Here is an 18,790-nt window from a genome sequence, read left to right on the forward strand (position 1 = left end):
GTGTGTGTGTGTGTGTGTGTGTGTGAAGGAGGGGTGGTGGTGGGCTCAGTGTCACTCTGCATCAATACATAAGTGAAACTGCAGACGCAGCACAAAGCCCGGCCTGGATTTATATGCAGGTTGGCTCACAGGAGCGGGAACTGGCCTGAGTTAGATAACAGAGGACTAGAAATGCACTGCAGCAGGATGAAAACAGGAAACTGTTGATAGTTATTCCACAGCTTTGTTTTGCATATTGTGGTGTTTTATGGCTCAGTATTGATAATCCCACACTTTTCCTGGCAGAAACTTGTATTTTTATCTGATCACTGAATATAAACTGTATGAATGAGTGCATGCTTATGGGATGTGATCTCATGCCTAATATGATGATCAATAAGGGCTCGCCTGTATTGAGTGAGGGAGGGGAGTGTTAGAGCTTTCAGGAAAACAACAGCCAAACACAGCTGACCTGGCCTGGACAGCAGCAGCTTTGGACTTCATGCTGTCAGACTGTAATGCCAGCTGGGCGTTCTCCATCAGCAGTTTACCAACCTGAAAATTTAGCACAATAACATCAGATTAGATCAAGGAAAGTGCAAAGACAACATGCAGTTTTTTAGCTGTCAAAGAGATTTTGTTCTATGATAAACTGGTGAGGTGGCCTGGCAGTGGCCATTACAGAAGTCCATTAAAGAAGAGAAGTAAAAGTCTTGAATGCATTTATGAGCATTGAATGATGCATGTCCTACATCACCACTTGCAAATACTGTATTTTGATTTATGACAATAATAACAACAATAATAATAATAGTGATAATAATTATAATAATTATAATAATGATGGTAATAATAAACATAATGATAATAATAATGATAATAATAATGACAATAATGATAATATTATAGTTTAATAGTGTAAGGGCCGAGCCATTAATGCCTTCCCGTGTTTCCACCCAATGTAGGAGGATACTATGATCGACCATATCAAACTAAAAGTGAGCAGTAACCATTGTCAGCAACCAATAATAGCAAGTCATTGGTAACATTGATAAGAGCTGTCCCGGTACTATGGTGGGCTCTGACATCAGACTGGAAACTATTAGAAACATTATTTCTGTTCATAAAAGATGTCAATTGGGATGAGATTACTTTCTCAAGAACCTTTGATTAAAGACAATTTGTGGAAAAGTCTGTAATTACTTCAGGATAGAGCGTCCACATTGGATGAGCAATGGCAACTGCATGTTTAAAACAGTCTGAAGAGCCAGAGGCCAAATAATTCTTAAAAAATTCTAAAATAACATGGCCGATGGTGGGAAAAACATCCTTAAGCAAGGTGGTGGGTGTATGATATCCAACAAACAGGAGGTTGTGTTCAGATGGAAGGCTGTATTCTCTAACACTGAAAGTGAAATGGGCTCAAACTGAGATCTCAAACATTATGTCCTGTATCATTATGACAAGTTACTTTTCAGTTCCACGTGTATGTTTGTTGTCTAGACAATAATTCAAAAGGCCTTTTTCACAAAAGACATTTTAACTTGTCATAGCAGAAAAAGCAAAAGTGTCACTAATAAGATTAAAAATGTCTCAGTTCAAGGGTCGCAGTAAGTGAATTATACCAGGATCCTGAAACTGATGCTGCTAAATGGAATTCAGCCTGTGCATCACTGTATGTGCAGTGGAAAGAAAGTAAAATCACCACATGTACATCTTTTAAACTGTCAAGTTGAAGACATGTGCTCGAGTAATACTTATTGTGTTTAACACAAGCAATAAATTGTATGTTACATGCGATATGATTATTGTGCTGTTGGGGAAACTAGCTAGTTAAATATACCTTTCTCTCTCCTCTCTTTACTTTTCTCTTCTTACTGTCTCTTCTGTGAGCTCCAATTAGCGGCTGTGGAAAAATACGAAATCCTCCGTAGACCAGATCGTCTCACCTTGGTTCGGACTAAGCAGTCTACAAGGTTTGGCCCCTGAATTGAGACACAGCTAGTGTGGGAACTTTGTCTTTTTTTTTTTAATACAAATATTTTCTACACATGAAACTGAATTTCTCCTGCAGATTTATTTGACAGCTTTACAACTGTAAACTCTGTTTTTTTGTGAACATCATTATGAACATCATTTTACAAGCTCAAAATCTTATTGAACCCAATTTTAGGCCATATTCTCCTTCTCGTTGGATGTGTTCACATGTATCCACTTCCTGTATCCCAAATTTCAAACTAAAAGCCCTTTGGAGAGTCTTGTAACCCTTTACAGCAACAACTGTACCTCTGTTCAAAACAAATCGGCATTGTGCATAGTGTTTGTCTCCCTTCACCTCACTTCACCTCACCTGCAGGCTCAGATGGTCTATCAATGCTAAAGAGTACATATTGTATACATACTGTTCTATACATACTGTACATGAAACACAGCCAGCATCTTTCTTCAACACAGCCAACAAACTGTATTTATATGTTCAGCAAAGGCAGCAGACTTTTTTCATTTGATTCTCACCGTTTAGGCCAAAAAGCCATCTGGATATTACAAAAACCAAATGGCTCCTCATATTTAACCACCTACATAAAAATGTTAACACACCCTAATTTCCCTTTGTTTTCTTAGGAGTGCAACACTTTAAGAACAAGACACACCCATGTTGAGGAAAAGACAAAGATAACATGGAATATTCCATAACATTTATACCATAAACATTAGTATACACCCATTATTGTGGATTGGTGAGCAATTAAACTAGCAGGGTTTTCTCTTGTGCCTGTCATGGTTGTGGGCTCATCTGTCAAAGCTGAGTGACATGGTATGCAACGAGAAACAAGGGAGTCATTAAAACACCTTTGTGTGCTTCAAGCAGAAAGTGATTCTAACACCAAGCAGCGGTTGAAAACCATCAGGTCAAGTCATGTGAGCAACCGTACTGGTTGGCGTTAATGGTCTACTGAGCGGAACAACCTTTAAGGTAGTAAAGATTTCCACATTCTTTCTGTGTGTGACGTCCGGCATTCTTGCTGCGTCTCTCTGGCTTTGATCCAGGCTTAATTAGACACATATATGCTCCTAATCCTCTGCAGCAAGTTTGTTTGATGTGTCATTACCTCTCACCTCATGGGCTTTTGTACAATCTGGGTACTTACATGTCATTTTCTTGGTACATTGCTTTTGAATTTCCCTTTTCAAAGGTGTGTTTCTTCAGAATGTCAACTTTTATCTTGATGACAAATGAGCTTCAGTATCAAGTTCGTTTTGAAAATGGTTTCATATATCAAGACTAGGTTGCTGATTCTCTCTTACTAGCTAATAGGAAAAAAACATCAAAATGATCTACAATTAACAGATCAATCAATCTTTTATAGCTTCAAACCCAATCAAGCTCCAACAGCAACTTTATGAATTTGAGGAAGCTGTTGTTTTTACTGATTAAAAGCAGAGCCAGCATTGCGGCGTCTGTCCTCAAACCATCGTTGCACCACTGCCATTAAGCTGCCTTATCTGGCCTGTATTTGACACTGTTGACATATTGCATGCAGCTGTCATCAACACTGGTAATTGACTGTGTCCCTGTTTTCACCGCAGTCATTACTGTTGAACAATAGGCACCTGCCCCTGTTCTCTGCCGGCCAAGACGGCCTCGAGCTGATGTAATGGAGAATGAGCATAATCATAAAGCCTGAGTGGAAAAAATAACTCTGTAGCATTTTTGCTACATCTGCTTTGTGCCTTTATCTGGCAAAGAGATGTGCATTTTCCAACAGTTTTCCAATAGTTCTACTGATGATTAAAAATGTCGACAAATGTTAGTCTGACCTGGGCACGGAGCTCCTTCACAGTCTGCTCCTGCTGGGACCAGTCCTGGGAACGTGAGGCATTCCTGATGCCCCACTCGGCTATCTGAGCCTCCAGCTGCCGGTTGGCCTCCTGCAGCCTGTTCACCTGCTCCAGGAAGCCCTTCAAGCGGGCGTTCAGACCCCACATCGTTTGACTGGAGTCCTGCATCAAGTCCACAGATGCCTGACCTGACAGAGTGCACACCCACGTGTTTACGACACACACACACACACACACAATGAGCCACTGATATCTCCACTCAGTCAAATTTCACAGGCACAGCAGGTTGAGCCTGTGATGGTCAAAACATTCAGATAGTTCGCGACCAGCAGACTTACTATGTTTGCTGCACAATGCATACACAGCAATATTAAGTTAGAACTTTCACAGCAAACAATCTGCCACCCAGTCTGAGATCACACGCTGCCAGAGGCGTTTACTAGGTAAATGTTTACCCAGCGATACTCACCTGAAACAAGGTGGCCTTCCACGAATAAAGCACAGTAAATGTGGTAACAGGTAGCAAAGGTCCTTCGGTCTATTTGCCTGATCACACTGAGCCGACCCAACACTCACCACAGCTTAGCCACATTCCTCTACAGCAAGCTGGTCAACACTTTTTCCCTTCCCACTGTGATCCAGGTCATCAGCAGCAGCAGGTCCCTGAGACACAGCACAGGCTGCCATTACCTTGCCAGTGTCACTGCTTGTACGTCAGTCTGTAGTCTTCAGGCTCAGACACGATACGGATGGTCCTCCCTGTCCCACCTCACCACCCAAAACCGCATTTTGGAGAGGAGAGAGCAGTGGGGTAGGCACTGGACACAGTGCTTACATCACCAGCACTCTGGGGCCCTTTGTGCTCTCTGATCCAGGATTACTGAGCCGCTTTCAAACAGGGAGACAAGCTGTGGAGCGAATGTTCAGGGAGACACAGTGACAGGACATGTGAGTGGTGCTTAAATACGAGGTTACATGTACTATAATTAATGTGAAGCCTGCTTCCACATACACTCTGCCCTGAAGTGAAGTAAGACACACTCTGTGCAGAGTGAACTCTTGCTCAATAACAGTCTTGGCGAGTTCTAGAGAATAACTGAGTGTTTGTGTCTGACTGTCTGGGACAAAGGTTTCATCTTCTAAATATTCTAATGTGGTGTCAGTATTTCCTTAGATACACTGTCCACAGATATGTCCCAACAACTACAGCACTATGTTTTCAGCACAGACACATTATGGGTTTATTGTCTCTGGAATTTGCATACAGTATATTTTCATAGGCATATTCTACAGCCAGCAGACTGCATGTACAGCAGTGTCACACACCGGTAATATTATGAAAATATTTAAGGTATTATAATAAGACGTATGTTTGGTTAAGCTACGGGTGTGGTGTCAGGATTCCACTGAATGTTTAAGCTTTGATACAAATGTAAACAAATGGGTTGGTCCTCTATCGAAAAAAAAAAGAAAAAGAAAGTGTGGCTCTGCATTTTGATACTGCTAAACAGTGGTCACTTTTGCCACAGATAGAAGTCACTGTAGCATAATGGTCCAGTCACATAGACCAAGTTCATCTGTGCATTATGTGTAGAAGGTGGTGCTTTAATTGAGCTTGATGATTAGATAAAATGAAGTCACAGGGTTGGTTGGTGAATCAGGTCACAGACAAATTAACACGCTCGACATCTGGGAACATGCTAATGCTTGTCTAGGGATGGGTACTGAAACCTGGCGTTTGACAGGCCCCAGGGCTAAATTTTAAATCTTAATCGGTTCTGTGGTACTGGAGAATTTAAGAAAATAGACTTTTGTTAATATATATATTTGTTATCGCTATAAAATAATATTTCTTCTTTCATCTCAGTTACATAATCTCACTTTAATGGTTGCTCACAACAACTACAATTCATTAAGTTAAAAAAGTAGTGATTGGTCCTTTAAATGTGATTGTAACATTTAAATCCGGATCTATTTTTACATGCAGTTTCAGTGTTTGGAGAATCTAATTCTTTCCTTATCTAATGTGTTTCTGTGCCTACTTTGACTTCAAAGAGCCACTTTTGTCAGTTAGCAAACCCCCGATCTGAGGATTTGCTAATCAGATGACTTCTTCATTGGGTAAACAAGTGTACTTTACAAAGATCGCTTTGCCAGGATGTGGGGATTACTAATACAAGGCCTGCGGCGCTATCTGCTACAACCATTGTACAAGTATTGTCTTGAAATTACAGATGAGGAGCAGCCAGCTGACATTCTCATGGGGTTTTGATAAGAGTTTGCCAGGGTTGTAGTTTTCATCCACCTGTATGGTTAGAAAAAGATAGAGAGAGAAAGAGGGAGAGAGAGGGAGAAAATGTCCATCATAGATAGCAAAAGGAAAAGTGTGGAAACTTTAATTATTAAACACACACTCACACACACACACACACACACACACACAAACACACACACACTACCCGACTCTCCCCACAAAGCTGTCAGACCCCACAAGTATAGTTAAACAAGCTCTTACACACAGTCTAACCAGACTAACCAAACGATGCCAGAAAGTACCGCCGGGAAAATTACCATCATTACACTCCATTACCGTTTGAGTGAAGTGTCATCCTGTTGGCAAGAAGGTGGTGATGTTGGTGACGGTGATTGATAATGTTAGCAGGAAAAATAACACCCATCAGGGCGTTCCAGGCAGCTGGATTCTGAGTGTCTGGGACTGATGATTTTTGCTATGACTGCAAACAAGGAATGCTACCAAACCTGTTTTTAGATGTCATGTTCCAATCCAAGAAATCGCCTTTGTTGTATTGCATTCGAAAGAGTGTTTTGCCAGGGGAGTCATGCATTTAGGAGGAAAGGGGGAAAAGCAGGTGGTGACTTGATAGGCAAATTTCAGGAGATGACGTGGAGGCTTCAGAGTTGGTCACTACCTACAAGAGAATGAAAACAAATGAAAGCCTCAGGTTATGGGTTTAACACTGAACAGTCTTAATAGTCTGCTGTGCCTGACTCCTGTGACTTAAGATTCGCCTGCCACTCTTCCCCTCAAGGGTGGACGCTAAGTAGCTCTTTGATTTCTCATTTATTCCTCATTTTAATAAAGGTGCTTGGCGACAAAAAAAAGAAACACCTGGTAAAAACACACAATAGCTTCTGATCCATTCTATAACAATTATAAAACTCTATGCCAGGAGGTTTTTTGTGCTTTGTACATGATATTGTTATGCAAGCTACTTGAGTTCTGGATTGGAAGGTATTGTGGTTTGAATCCAAAACCTCAGAAGAGATTATCTTCACATAAACTCCTTACAAGACTCTGCTGTAGGGGTTATGTTCAGCTAAAGCATGTCTCATGTGCTTTGACTTGCAGTGTGATGGTAACCTTCAGGATTTATCTATACTATGTTAAACACTCATTTACATTTCTGTTGAAATGATCATTATAATCATTAAACCATTAAAGCTGCACTTATTAACATTTCTATGTCAACAATCGGTCAAATGACTATGTGTAATGTGTAAGGGGGTTAGCCCTGTTGCCAACTACTTTAAATGCAAAGTAGCTACAGTATCGCTACTGCCTGTAGATGTTGCGAAATTATACCATGTGTTAATTTGCATATCCATGACACCAGTACATTTATTCAAGATTTTGAAAGATTTTGAAAAATTAAAGTTAAATCTACCTAGACACTTGATGAAAGTCACTGCGTATTTTCACACAAAATATAAATTGTGTAGTCAACAATGGGATCAGTCATTGGTTGTTATGTACACATATTCACTGGTCATTCACATACTGGCTGCTGATTGGTTGACTGAATGTGCTACTGCTCTTCTACATCCACTGAACAGTCAGTTCAGACAGACACATTCACATTCACAGTATTAACCACGTGTCATAACCTAACACTATATGGACAAAAGTATGTGTGCACCTTTGGTCTGGGGCTGTTTTTTATGGTTTGGTCAATAGTGCTGCCATTGTGGAAACAATGGGTAAGGCCCCTTCCTGTTTAAACATGCCTCTTTGCACAAAGTGCAAATGGTTTTCCCAATGCAGTGCGGAAGAACTCAACTCAAGCACAATAGGAACTGGAACTCGACCGGTCTGGAGAACCAGGTCTTATAGACCAACATCAGTGGTTGACCTCATTAATGTTCAGCAGTCATGTACCCTTTTAACTCTATTAAACAAATTTCCACACCTACGACTTGAATGCTGATCATACCAGTGTTAGATGAGAAAGGTTTGTCATCTTAACAGACAGACATCATACCATACATTTCAGAGTTTATAGTCTGGGAGACATGTCATACAGATGAAGGAAACACCTTTGATGGTGTTGTACAACTACACAAGGAAGGGAACTGAAGCGAACAGCCCAATTAATGTGACACACAGGCATGAACTGGGCAGGGTTCTCCTGACTGGCTGGGAGAGTTGGTTGAAATTTACACTACATAGAGAGCAGAATTCATTAGCTAACGAATCTGTCATTAACATTCATTGTGGTTGCTGCTTTGTGCCATCTCATAATGAAGGACCACGGCAAGAAAAGAGCAACAGGAAAACACACCTTACATAATACACCCTACTGATTTTACACTTGTTAAAGCCTAAAACCCCTAAGGAAAAATAACTATATTTGGGCCTATCATTAAATTGTACCATTAAATATTTGTGTTACATTTAAAAAGAAGTGCAGGTGCAGGTGCACAGCCCGAAAACTATTATCCTTATCATGATTTGTTTGACATTTTGCAAAGCACCCCAGGGTTACACAATACTTACTCTTCATAAAACAGTTTCACTAGGAGTGCCACACTTAGATGTCACTCAGTGTTGCGTAGAATGAGGATGGGCAAATACTTCAGCTGAACATGTCAGGGCCTTGTCCCTGATGATTTTACCTGCAGTTACTTGGGTCAGCAGAAGGGCTGGTGGAGGGGGTGTATTATCTGTATGTCTGAGTGTAAACTGAGAAGAGACATTTCTTTGTTTGATCCAACCTTCCAGCATGTGATAACATGGCAACATGACCATAATTATTAATGCCGTTTGTCCATGACAAGGCGTTCTGGGACAGATACCTCAATCACACCAGATTAAAAATCAGAATCAGACTTATTTTCACTTCCATAATATACAATTGAATACATGTGAGTGAGATATCATTGTCCTCTGGTCAAGGGGATTTGACAGACAAGTTAAAAAAGACAGACACATATTAAAAGCAAGACACATTAAATACACAAAAACACGTATTAAAAACAGAGACACATATCTATAATTGTCAAGTGTGCAATAGCTTAGAAGTGCTAAGTCTGGCACACTCCTGTGCTGTATTTAAATTATGGTTATGATATCTTATTGTAGATCTATAGTTTAACCAGTTCTTATGCAAAATGAATTACTCCATCATGGTAAAATATTGTTTGTAGGGCTGCAACTATGAATTATTTTCATTATTGAGTGAACTAACATAGTTTTCAGTTTTCTGAATGTAGTAATTTATTAAGAAACCGTGTCTCAAGACAACTAACTCAACTTGTGATTGTGATTTTTGTGAGGGACAGAGCAACACCCACAGGCTTAAACTCCAGCTTGGTTTATACTCCAATGTCATTATAACCTGACTTTAAAAGAGCTATTTGTAGGTTTTGCTCTTGCTACAAAGCCCATGTTATCACTAACAGCTTTGTATTTACCAGTCTTGCTGAGAGTTTCAGCCATCGTTGCATTTACAATTACAATATGTTAAAATGACTCCCTCTAATCAGTGCCACTGCTTTGGAGCTTTGCTTTCCACCTCTGGAGACAGACAGATCTTGGCGAGTAAAGGAATCAAGTTTGATGCTGAACTCGCAATGTTTCCTCTAAACTGGTAAGTATACAGCTGTTAATGCTAATGTTGGCTATGTAGCAATAGCAAAACTTACATATAGCTCTTTTAAGCTTGACTGTTAAACATTAAGCCTGGTGTAATGTCCTTTGTCAGTGTTACCCTAATTAAAAAGCACCTTAGTTTAAACTATAATTTAAGATCCGGTTTCAGTCTAACTTCACTTTAAGCGCCTCTGTCAGTAAAACACTGGTAAACAAAAGAAGCGTATATGATAATACATGCCAGCTTCAGAGTGAGCAACGTCAGAGAAACCTGATGGACTGGAGGTTCCCTAATTTTTCCAGTTGTTGAACATAACTTGAAAGGTAGGGGAAAAAATGATCAAGAACAACAGATTAAGAACACCTGATTAAGGGGCAGCACCCACTTGTCCACCCATTTACTACAGTTTAACAGCTGCTACTCACTTCTAAATTATCTGTTTCACATCGTCCAAGCTGGTAATTACGAACAATTTGAGTGATTTATGAGAACAAACGTTTTTCATGGGAAAAGGAGCCTATTCAGTTTCACAATGACTCTTAGTTTTTGAAACAAGGGCGCTTGGCAGCTGCTATAAAAAACAGAGTAATACAGTTTTTATAGCTTATGTGTTTATCCAGGAGTATACCACTACTGTTGCCAAGATCAACTTTTACCTGCCCAGTAAAACATTATTTGCATAGTAGTCATGACAAGGTAGGTAGGAGACAGAGAGGGGGATTGCTAAAAAGTGCAATGTATATTTGGGAACACCTAAACACTGTTGTAGTCAGTCATCTGACACTGGGGGTCGGTGAACATTGTGTGTTTTTGTGATTAGTTTGTGTGATACACCTTTAGCATATCAAGGTAATCTTAATTAAGACATGCTGACAGACTGGCCCAGTGGTTAGCGCTGTCACCTCACAGGGTTCGAACCCTGGGCCTGGAGCCTTTCTGTGTGGAGTTTGTGGAGTTTGCATGTTCTCCCTGAGCCTGTGTGGGCTCTCTCCGGGTGCTCCGGCTTCCTCCCACGGTTCAAAAACATGCACAATAGGTTGATTGGCGATTATGAAAGTGCCCATAGGTGTGAATGTGAGCATGAGTGGTTGTTTGTCTCTGAATGTCAGCCTTGTTATGGAGTGGTGACCAGTCCAGGGTGTACCCTGCCCTCACCCAATGTCAGCTGGGACTGGCTCCAGCCCCCCCGCGACCCTATAAGGATAAGGGGTATAGATAATGGATGGATGACAGACTTGGCAACACACACCTGCCTGGATATGATCAAACCACAACATGGCACGAAACAATCACTGTAGGACTGGATGAAGCACTTAAACTAATCATGTTGTGACTCAAATCCGAGTTGAGGTGTTGGTTCGAGGCATGAACCCAAAAAGGTCAAGGCACTGATCCAACTTTAAAGGTCTAACTAATGGGGATGTACATTTGAGAGTACACGCAGGTCCTAGCAGGTAATAACAGCAACAGCCTGAGGGAGCACAGGAACAAATGGGTTTTCTGAGCAATTCACTGTATGATCTCTGAGATATGTGCCTACACCTAATAACAACATGACATTTAAATAAAAGACATGCCAAAAACAAAATGGCTCCATGGCAGGTTTTCAAGCACCATGGCACCACATGGTTCACGCCGTGTTATACATACAAGTGTGGGAGAATATTTACAGTCTGTGTGGATGTGTGTGCAATAAATGATGCATGAATTCCTTTTTCAGTCAATGTAGAGTATGTGTAAAAAAAAGTCCACTGTTTAAAAGGTTTGCCCCTTTAACTTCTTTATGCATAGCAGCTGTAATTTGCCTACATTTTTATCAGCAATGCTAGCACTCTGGCTCCGTTGTTGGTTTTCAGTTTGTTGCTTTGGTCAAGACTGAATATTTCAGCAACAATTAATTGTATTGCCAAAGAGTGAGAGTTGAGGTGAGAGTTGTATTTTACTCTACATGGGATTAGTGTTTTAACTTCTACAGTCAAGTGGCAGACAACAGTGTTTATTCCATGCCAAAAAACACTTGTATACCACCTCATGGCATTAACTGAACACCTGACGGCGCATAACTCCAGCAGACAGTGTGGACAGAGGAGAAGAGCAGGTGGGCAGTGGGTGACTTTGGAGGCGGCTATAAGCTGCTCATCAAGCAGAAGAAATGGTACTGGCATTTTCTTTGCTATTTTTCCACAAAAATCTTAAATTTGAATGGGTGGGCAAGATGCATGTTTGGGTGTTCTGCCTGTAGCTACCACCAGCCTGTGGTATGCCTTAACCATTAGACCACCGGTGTGCCCCGAAACTTGCTGACTGAGGTGATCCTCTGACTTTTTGCCTAGCCTCAACGAGTGGTCAGAAATTTTGTTTATCCAATAATTTGCTAATTACCAAATGTTAGCATGTTAAAAAACTTAAGTAAAATGTGAAAAAATTATTATTATAGAATGTGCTGTGTGCGTGTGCTGTTTGTCTGTCTTTCATTTGCATAATAATATAACATTAATCAATTCAGTATAGTCATCAGGTCTTTGAATGAAATTGCCCCACTAAGTTTGCTATTCGAATAAATGTTAAGCTAAAAGGAGCTAGCCGAATCACAAAAACCTTTATGGAGCATGGTGTCTAATTTTAGTATCACTGAGCTAACAAAGTCAAACGAAGAGGCTACTTCACTACCTGCCACATTTAAAAGACATTTGACGGCTACAGTGCTGTGGACCCCAGGAAGATTAGTAACCATTGTAGCAGAAGCTAGTGGGGATCAGAAAAAAGAAGTTAAAGTTACAGTTAAGTTCAATTATGAACTAAAAATGAAATAGAACAAATAAAAATATGTTGTGGTGATAGGCATCCTTGGTATTGAGGTTATGCTGTTATCATCGCAGCCCTAGTAGTATACAGTATACCTGCTAATCGTCACATTTGCATACTCAACATGTATGTCTACTGCATTTTTACAAAGTTGATTGTGAGAGACACAAACAAGATTCTGGTGTACCTGTGCTGCCCTGTACCTGTGCATGCAGGCTGATAGCTGCGTCCTGAAAATTCAAAGAGGAACATCATGCTTTTTACTAAAATGACAGTTTTGGGAGATGCTTTTATAGTTAAAATCAGTCTGTTTAAGGTTAGAGTAAATGAACCGCAGTTTACCTATAAAGGGATTGAAGGAAGTATTCCTTTAACTGTGTCAGACAGACAGGCTTAAATTAAAGGTGACAACATGAATGAACAATGCCTCACACGCCTTAGTGAAATGCACCGTGACAGCCGTTAAATGTTAAGGGCACTAACCTGAATGCCAACCCACCACGCCCTGCGCGGTCACACCTGTGATGGTGGCATCAGCATCTTTCCATCTACCTGTTGGGCCGCACCCACTTCCAGGAAGGAGACTATAAAAACCTATCCTGCGGGCGGCCTCAGCACCAGCTCCTCTTCACCGCTCCTGAGGTTTATCAACTTTCACTCAACACTGCATTCGAGTCTCACAGAAGTCACCATGACCGCCTCATACCGCTCCGGCGTATCCGCCTTCTCCATGTCCTCGGTTCCCTCACTGTCAATTTCCAGGCGGGGAACGAGCGTCTATGGCGGTGCCGGTGGTCGAAACGTCCAGGTGTCCTACGCTTCCAACTCCCTCGGCTCCGGGTTTGACCTGGCGGCGGCGCTCGGAGGTGGCGGTGGAGGCAGCAGCAGTTTCTCCCTCACAGGCAACGAGAAAATGAACATGCAGAATCTCAATGAGCGCCTGGCCTCCTACCTGGAAAAGGTGCGCTCTCTGGAGTCCACCAATGCGCAGCTGGAGCGCCAAATCCGCGAGTGGTACGCTAAGCAGACCCCCACCGTCCGGGACTACAGCAAGTATCAGGCAATCATTGACGACCTGCGCAGAAAGGTGAGCTTTACTCTCCTCATATAAATATGTAACGACGTGTCTTTAATTATATAACCTCTATTTTCCTACTGTAAAATAATGTTAATAATCAACATTAAAATATATGCTAACTTGCAAATGTTATAGTGCTTTTTTCCAGTCTGAAAACTCGTAGCACTTTAAAAAAAAAATCATTTGGGATATGGTAAAGAAACAACCACCATATAAAGAAGTATAATTTTTTTCATGTATATCATGTTAAATCTTCATCCTCATATGACATGATACACTACACTAAGAAGATTAGTTTATCCTCCACAGATAAGAATGCAGCCCATCATAGCAAACATTTTATTCATTACTAATTTTTCCAACCTTACTGAGTTCTCATTAAAGTCTAGTCAGTATCACTCAACCATGTGCCTTCATAATGTGGATCAGGAAAACCACGAGAAACTTAATATATCAAGAGCAACATGGATGATATACAATGTGTGCATGTGCAAGGTAACAAAGAAAAAGTTAGCTGGCGTGCTGGACTTTAAAACTAAAGCCCCTTATTCTTTTTTTTTTTGGGTCTCTCAGCAGCACCTGCCAACCCTGTCAAGAGTAATGTTAATCACTTGATGAGCAAATGTGATAATTGCCTGATATCATTCAGCATAAGTCAGGCGTAAAGTAAACTACTCTGCTGATCAAACCAACCTTGTCAGCCCACATTCTAGATAATGAATCGCTAACACACCTTTGTGATAGGTACTATATGACGATAAGAAATCACTGACAATGCTTGTTTTTTTTCTAGATAAGTGTCGCCTCACAGGACAATGCCAGACTGATGCTGCAGATTGACAATGCCAGACTGGCAGCAGAGGATTTCAAAGTCAAGTGAGTGGAATGATCCCTGTATGGTTAAAAACCCTTATTAGCATTGCTATGTTTTTATAATGGCAGAAGGCTTACATCACATGCTCATTCAGGCAGTTCATGCTATGTGGACATATTGTCCCCGGGGGTGTAATGGTCAACAGCGTGATGAAACAGGTGTGACTGGTTTTGGTGGAGCTTCACCTTGAATTGTTGTTGTTTGAATAATAATGGAGCGGGTGCAGTAACATAAACATCCACGCTGCTTTCTTCGCAGGTATGAGAATGAACTGGCATTGCGCATGTCGGTGGAGGCGGACATTGCCGGACTGCGCAGGGTTCTGGATGACCTGACCATGACCCGGACTGACCTGGAGATGCAGGTGGAGAGCCTGAAGGAGGAGCTGGTCTACCTAAAGAAGAATCATGCAGAGGTGAGAGTTATACTGTTAGGAAGAGCATCACAACATCTCAGTAAGACCAGGTGTCAAGTCATCATCTGTATCTACGCGGTTATTACTTTTTACATTAATTATCGGAAAACAAAACAGAGCATGGATAGTTCATTCACATGACCAGAAGGGAATATGATCCACCCATTTCATGTAATTTAATCACAGGGTAAGAACAACATTAAAATAGTTCTCATGAGACAGTTAAGTCACCTGTTTGCCAAATGCCTGCCAAGAGATGTTATCACTCTCTTCTACAAACATTAGTTTATACTAAACTTGTTTGGATTTCTGCTGTGCCTTCAAGTTATGTCGCTCAAAGGGAGCTGACAAAAATAATGACTCATAAGATGTCATCTGATTGCAAGACATCTCAGATGACAGTGACTTAACGTGTCCTTATTAAAAGCAAGAATGTGCCAATTCTTCTGTCACAAATTACATAATCCAACTTAAACTCTGGTCCAGACTGGCTCTTTGTCTCAGGATCCCTTTCCTTGTTTTGCTTTCCAAGTGTTTTTTATCTTTAACCTTACCTGACCTTTGACTGTCGTCCTGCCCGTAGGAGCTTGCGGCCATGCGCAGCCAAGTTACTGCCAGCTCTGTGAAGGTGGAGGTGGATGCCAAGCCCCAGGAGGATCTGTCCAGGATCCTGGAGGAGGTCAGATCTCAGTATGACGGCATCGCTGACAAGAACCGCCGTGAAATGGAAGCCTGGTACAAGGTCAAGGTGAGCGGAGCGAGACAATACACTTAACCTCTTAAAACCATTTTCGTATCATCATCTCATGCCCACATTTAACTAAACAGCAAGCGATTACCGCATTGCCTGAATACCTTTGTGACCATATTCATGTCTAATTTTATGTCTTCCAGTTTGACGAGCTGAACAAGCAGGTGACGACCAGCACAGAGACCCTCCAGACCTCCCGCTCCGAGATCACCGAACTTAAGCGGACGCTGCAGTCCCTGCAGATTGAGCTGCAGTCCCAGATCAGCCTGGTACGGCACATTCTTCCACATGCACAGATGCACATAAAAGAAGCTGCAGCACACATTTTCATGCAGTATTTTTTCACTACAATACAACATGAATCTTCTCTGTTGTGTGTCATTTTATGATACTGTGGCGTGTGCAACACACATACCATAGTAACATATTTTACAACGTGTTTGACCAATACTATAAATAGCAGTCAGTAAACCTGTCAGTCAGTCACTTTGTTTTCCTCTGGCAACTTAAGTAGAAAGTGGAATAAGAAAACAAGCAATTAGTGGTGAATAAAGTCTCATATCTGCTCTTTATTCTGTCTCCTATGTAGAAATCTGCTTTGGAGGGCACACTGGGAGAGACAGAGTCCCGCTACAGCCTGCAGCTCAGCCAGCTCCAGGCCATGGTCAACAGCTTGGAGAGCGAGCTCAGCCAGGTGAGGGCGGACATCGAGAGGCAGTCCACAGAGTACCAGGTGCTTCTCGACATCAAGACTAGGCTGGAGCTGGAGATTGCTGAGTACAGACGGCTGCTGGATGGAGAAAAGTAAGGATGTGTGAATTCTGTTTAGAAAAAAAATAACTGGTTTAACAGTTTTCTGCATTATATGAGAAGTTCATGTCTCCCGAATCAGTAGTTTAACATTTGTACTATCTCCATCTTGAACAGTAAGAATGGTAAAAAATTTACTTTTTCCTTATTTCTCATTTTCTCTTCTAGCAAAACTGTCGTCGTACAAGAGGTCAAACGTAAGTTGACATCACTGCTGTATTTTTAGGCTCTTTGCCGAATAAAATGAAATATGCTACAGATTTGATTTTGTTTTTGGTTCCCTCTACAGATCAACCAGTCATTACCCAGAGGAGGAAGGTGGTGATTGAAGAGATCATTGATGGAAAAGTGGTTTCCCGCACAGAAGATGTGGACACAGAGGTCATCAGCAAGTAGACAGCCTGGATCCCAAACGATCTGAGTTTCTTAAGTCTACTAAAATGAACCAGGAAGAGAGTTTGTTATTATTTCACCCAGATCTGAAAGCTATCCCCAAATCCATCATATGTCTCTTCTTCTGCAGTACAATTTATCTGCAGCGTTCATTGCCATTCTCAAAAAATTGTCAGAAAAAATTAGCAAACCGATAAAACCGTTTTAAATTGTGTAAGAAGAATGTGTTAGTGTTAGAGATAGAACCAGATTTTTTATATATGTATGTATATACACAAGTTAAAGAGGTCTATATATATATATATATATATATATATATATGTTTTGCCTGAATAAAATTAAACCGCCACATTTATCCAAAGCCCAGTGAAAACAACTCTACCAACTGCCCTCCAGCTTCGCCTCCTGAAATGCCAGATTTACACATTAGGTGACGCTGTGAGCCTAATAAAGGAAATGCACTTGGATTGATACATAGTGTGATAAAAGAAAGAAGATATTCTCCAGTCTTGTTTGTATTTTTTCTGTTGCCAGTGAAAGCATAAAAGGTCGAGGAAAATATGAAAATGAAATGTTATACTAATATGTATCACTCAGTCACCATGAACAAAATAGACTATTGTCAAGATGGATGTCTCTGTGATGTAATGTGTGATGTACTTCTCTAAATTAAAACTACATTTCCTATAAACCTTCTTGTGTCTGGTTGTGCATTGGATATCTGCATCTTTGGTTTTTCAGTTTTCTAAAGAGAAAAAAACATCTGCCTTCCACTTGTTTCATCTGCCATTGTACAAAAATATGAAAGCCATGATACTATTGTGTTCAATGTCACGTGTGTTCTTTCCATGAGAATGTCACACAATCTTTTGAAGAGGATACAAAAGGTGAATATGCAGCTGCAGTGTTATTTTAACATTCAGAGAGTGTTTGCTTTTACTTTCTTTCATGATCTTATACAAGTCCACACAAGCAGTTAATTTAACTATGAAAATCTTTCTGTGAGCCTGTGTAAATTTAGTTCAAAGGTACGTAGAAGGGCATTAAAGCAACATACAACAGACTTCAGAGAAAAAAATTTAAATCAATAGTAAATGATCCAGATCTGCCCCAGATCTGGATTGATTTTTGGGGAGGGCAGGGGGGGATTTTTAATTTGTCTATACTTGAAATTTATGTTTTTTTCACCCTTTTCTTGAGAGATTTACTGCTAAAAAAATAATAATAGTGACATCACAGTAGTGAACATGCCTTATGTGTGCACTACTGCTTATTCAGTGACAGGGCGAGAAAATGTTAATTTAGTAGCTCTTTTAGACAGAAGAATACTTGCTAAACAGTACACAGCGTTCCTACCTTTAATTTGCAATTAGGTCTTTGTAAAAATGATTGCTCCATTAACATAATGTATTGTACTTGCAATTAAGAGGGACGCTGGTGCACTAATAACCCCAAGGATGGTCTTGATTTTGAAGTTCAGCCTCATTGTTTTACTTCGCCTCGTGTGACTAAAAGCTTTTGGCTACTAAATGTTAGTTAATGTTAACAAATAATTAGACATTGTCACTTTGCAGACTTTATGACTTCATATTTTTGCTACAGTTTCACTATTTTTTAGCACTTCATATTAGGCTATCCCTCAGTTGTCACTTGGGGCGACAATGGCTGCTGTTGTTACAGTCGCTTGAGCTGCCACTAACTCCTACATAATGAAGAGGTTTAAATTCTCTCTGTACATGCAGTGTTTTCATGTGTCCACTAGATGTCGGTATATTCACAATGGTGAGGGTATTGTTGTCAAATCTTGATGGTCATATTCTGAATTGGATATATGGAGATGTCAGCCTGTTTCTGTGGGGAAATCTTCCATCTCACAGTAGCAGCTTATTTCCCTTATAGGCCACGTCATGATCAGAAGGTAGACAAACCAAAAGTAAGACTTACTGTCTATTAT

The 18,790-nt window shown here is 40.7% G+C and overlaps 2 protein-coding genes across 3 annotated transcripts in view; one reads left to right on the forward strand and one right to left on the reverse strand.

The window, feature by feature from the left end:
* krt222 (keratin 222) overlaps nucleotides 1-13,084 on the reverse strand; it is a 28,595-nt gene extending 15,511 nt beyond the window's left edge. The window contains exons 1-4 of one of the 2 annotated variants that reach the window (XM_023413690.2): nucleotides 12,999-13,084; nucleotides 6,580-6,749; nucleotides 3,799-6,124; nucleotides 452-534 (exon numbers count right to left, since the gene is read on the reverse strand). In XM_023413690.2, the coding sequence (XP_023269458.1) occupies nucleotides 452-534; nucleotides 3,799-3,987 (272 nt within the window). In that variant the 5' untranslated portion in view covers nucleotides 3,988-6,124; nucleotides 6,580-6,749; nucleotides 12,999-13,084. Of the gene's footprint in view, nucleotides 1-451; nucleotides 535-3,798; nucleotides 6,750-12,998 lie in introns of both variants that reach the window. The other variant, XM_023413691.2, reaches the window with a different exon arrangement.
* A 43-nt stretch (nucleotides 13,085-13,127) lies between these two features.
* Nucleotides 13,128-17,527, forward strand: LOC111660416 (keratin, type I cytoskeletal 19-like). The gene is made up of 8 exons (XM_023413695.2): nucleotides 13,128-13,602; nucleotides 14,387-14,469; nucleotides 14,726-14,882; nucleotides 15,466-15,630; nucleotides 15,777-15,902; nucleotides 16,223-16,437; nucleotides 16,612-16,640; nucleotides 16,733-17,527. The coding sequence occupies exons 1-8, from the start codon at nucleotides 13,207-13,209 to the stop codon at nucleotides 16,837-16,839; spliced, it is 1,278 nt and encodes a 425-aa protein (XP_023269463.2). The 5' UTR covers nucleotides 13,128-13,206; the 3' UTR covers nucleotides 16,840-17,527.
* The last annotated feature ends 1,263 nt before the right edge of the window (nucleotides 17,528-18,790 follow it).

This window comes from Seriola lalandi, unplaced genomic scaffold, assembly GCF_002814215.2.
Source record: "Seriola lalandi dorsalis isolate HSWRI2012SDOR001 ecotype SW California unplaced genomic scaffold, Sedor1 jcf7180002054518, whole genome shotgun sequence".
NCBI classification, from domain to species: Eukaryota; Metazoa; Chordata; class Actinopteri; order Carangiformes; family Carangidae; genus Seriola; species Seriola lalandi.